The 1,590-nt window shown below is 55.4% G+C and overlaps 1 protein-coding gene across 1 annotated transcript; it reads right to left on the reverse strand.

The window, feature by feature from the left end:
• Positions 1 to 471: 471 nt before the first annotated feature.
• LOC108510204 (sperm mitochondrial-associated cysteine-rich protein-like) lies at positions 472 to 1,073 on the reverse strand (the record flags this gene model as incomplete). Its single annotated transcript, XM_017839885.1, has 2 exons — positions 923 to 1,073; positions 472 to 556 (listed from the first exon to the last, which is right to left on the reverse strand). Coding segments are annotated over exons 1-2 (236 nt in total), but the record flags the coding sequence as incomplete, so codon positions are not given.
• Positions 1,074 to 1,590: the final 517 nt, after the last annotated feature.

The raw sequence follows: 1,590 nt of genomic DNA on the forward strand, positions 1-1,590 counted from the left end.
GGGATATGGAATGTTGGGGACACTGGGACAGAGGGGATGTGGAATGTTGGGGATATGGAATGTTGGGGATATGGAATGTTGGGGACACTGGGACAGAGGGGATGTGGAATGTTGGGGACAGGGGACACAGGGGACATGGAATGTTGAGGACAGAGGGGACATGGAATTTTGGGGATACTGGGACAGTGGGGACACAGGGGACGTTGGGGACATGGAATGTTGGGGACATTGGGACAGGGGGGACATGGAATGTTGGGGACACTGGGGATGAATTTTGGGGACAGTGGGGATATTGGGGACATGGAATGTTGGGGACATGGAATGTTGGGGACACTGGGACAGAGGGGATGTGGAATGTTGGGGACACTGGGACAAGGGGATATGGAATGTTGGGGACACTGGGGATGAATTTTGGGGACAGTGGGGATATAGGGAACATGGAATGTTGGGGACATGGAATGTTGGGGACACTGGGACAGAGGGGATGTGGAATGTTGGGGACGTGGAATGTTGGGAACACTGGGACATGGAGTTTTGGGGACAATGGGACAGAGGGGATGTGGAATGTTGGGGACAGGGGACACAGGGGACATGGAATGTTGGGGACACTGGGACATGGAATGTTGGGGACACTGGGACAGAGGGGATGTGGAATGTTGGGGACGTGGAATGTTGGGGACACTGGGACATGGAGTTTTGGGGACAGTGGGACAGAGGGGACATGGAATGTTGGGGACAGAGGGGATAGAGAGGACATATGGAATGTTGGGGACATGGAATGTTGGGGACATTGGGACAGAGGGGATATGGGATGTTGGGGACACTGGGACAGAGGGGACACAGGGGACATGGAATGTTGGGGACATGGAATGTTGGGGACATGGAATGTTGGGGACAGTGGGACAGAGGGGACATGGGGGACGTGGAATGTTGGGGGCACTGGGACAGAGGGGATATGAGGGATGTTGGGGACATGGAATGTTGGGGACAGTGGGACATGGAGTTTTGGGGACAATGAGACAGAGGGGACATGGAATGTTGGGGACAGGGATTGTTGGGGACACTGGGGACATGGAATGTTGGGGACAGTGGGACAGGGGGACATGGAATGTTGGGGACACTGGGACAGAGGGGACATGGAATATTGGGGACATTGGGACAGCTGGGACACGGGGACATTGGGAATATGGAATGTTGGGGACACTGGGGATGAATTTTGGGGACAGTGGGACAGAAGGGACATGGAATGTTGGGGACAGGGATTGTTGGGGACACTGGGACAGAAGGGACATGGGGGACATTGAGGACATGGAATGTTGGGGATGTTGGGGACATTGGGACAGAGAGGACATGGGGGACGTTGGGGACACTGGGGACACCGGGGACACTGGGGATAGAGGGGACACGGGGGACAGGGAATGTTGGGGACACTGGGACAGGGGGGACATGGAATGTTGGGGACAGTGAGGACATGGAGTTTTGGGGACACTGGGACAGAGGGGACATGGAATGTTGGGGACAGTGAGGACATGGAGTTTTGGGGACACTGGGACAGAGGGGACATGGAATGTTGGGGACAGTGAGGACATG

This window comes from Lepidothrix coronata, unplaced genomic scaffold, assembly GCF_001604755.1.
Source record: "Lepidothrix coronata isolate B3197 unplaced genomic scaffold, Lepidothrix_coronata-1.0 Scaffold537, whole genome shotgun sequence".
Lineage (NCBI taxonomy): Eukaryota > Metazoa > Chordata > Aves > Passeriformes > Pipridae > Lepidothrix > Lepidothrix coronata.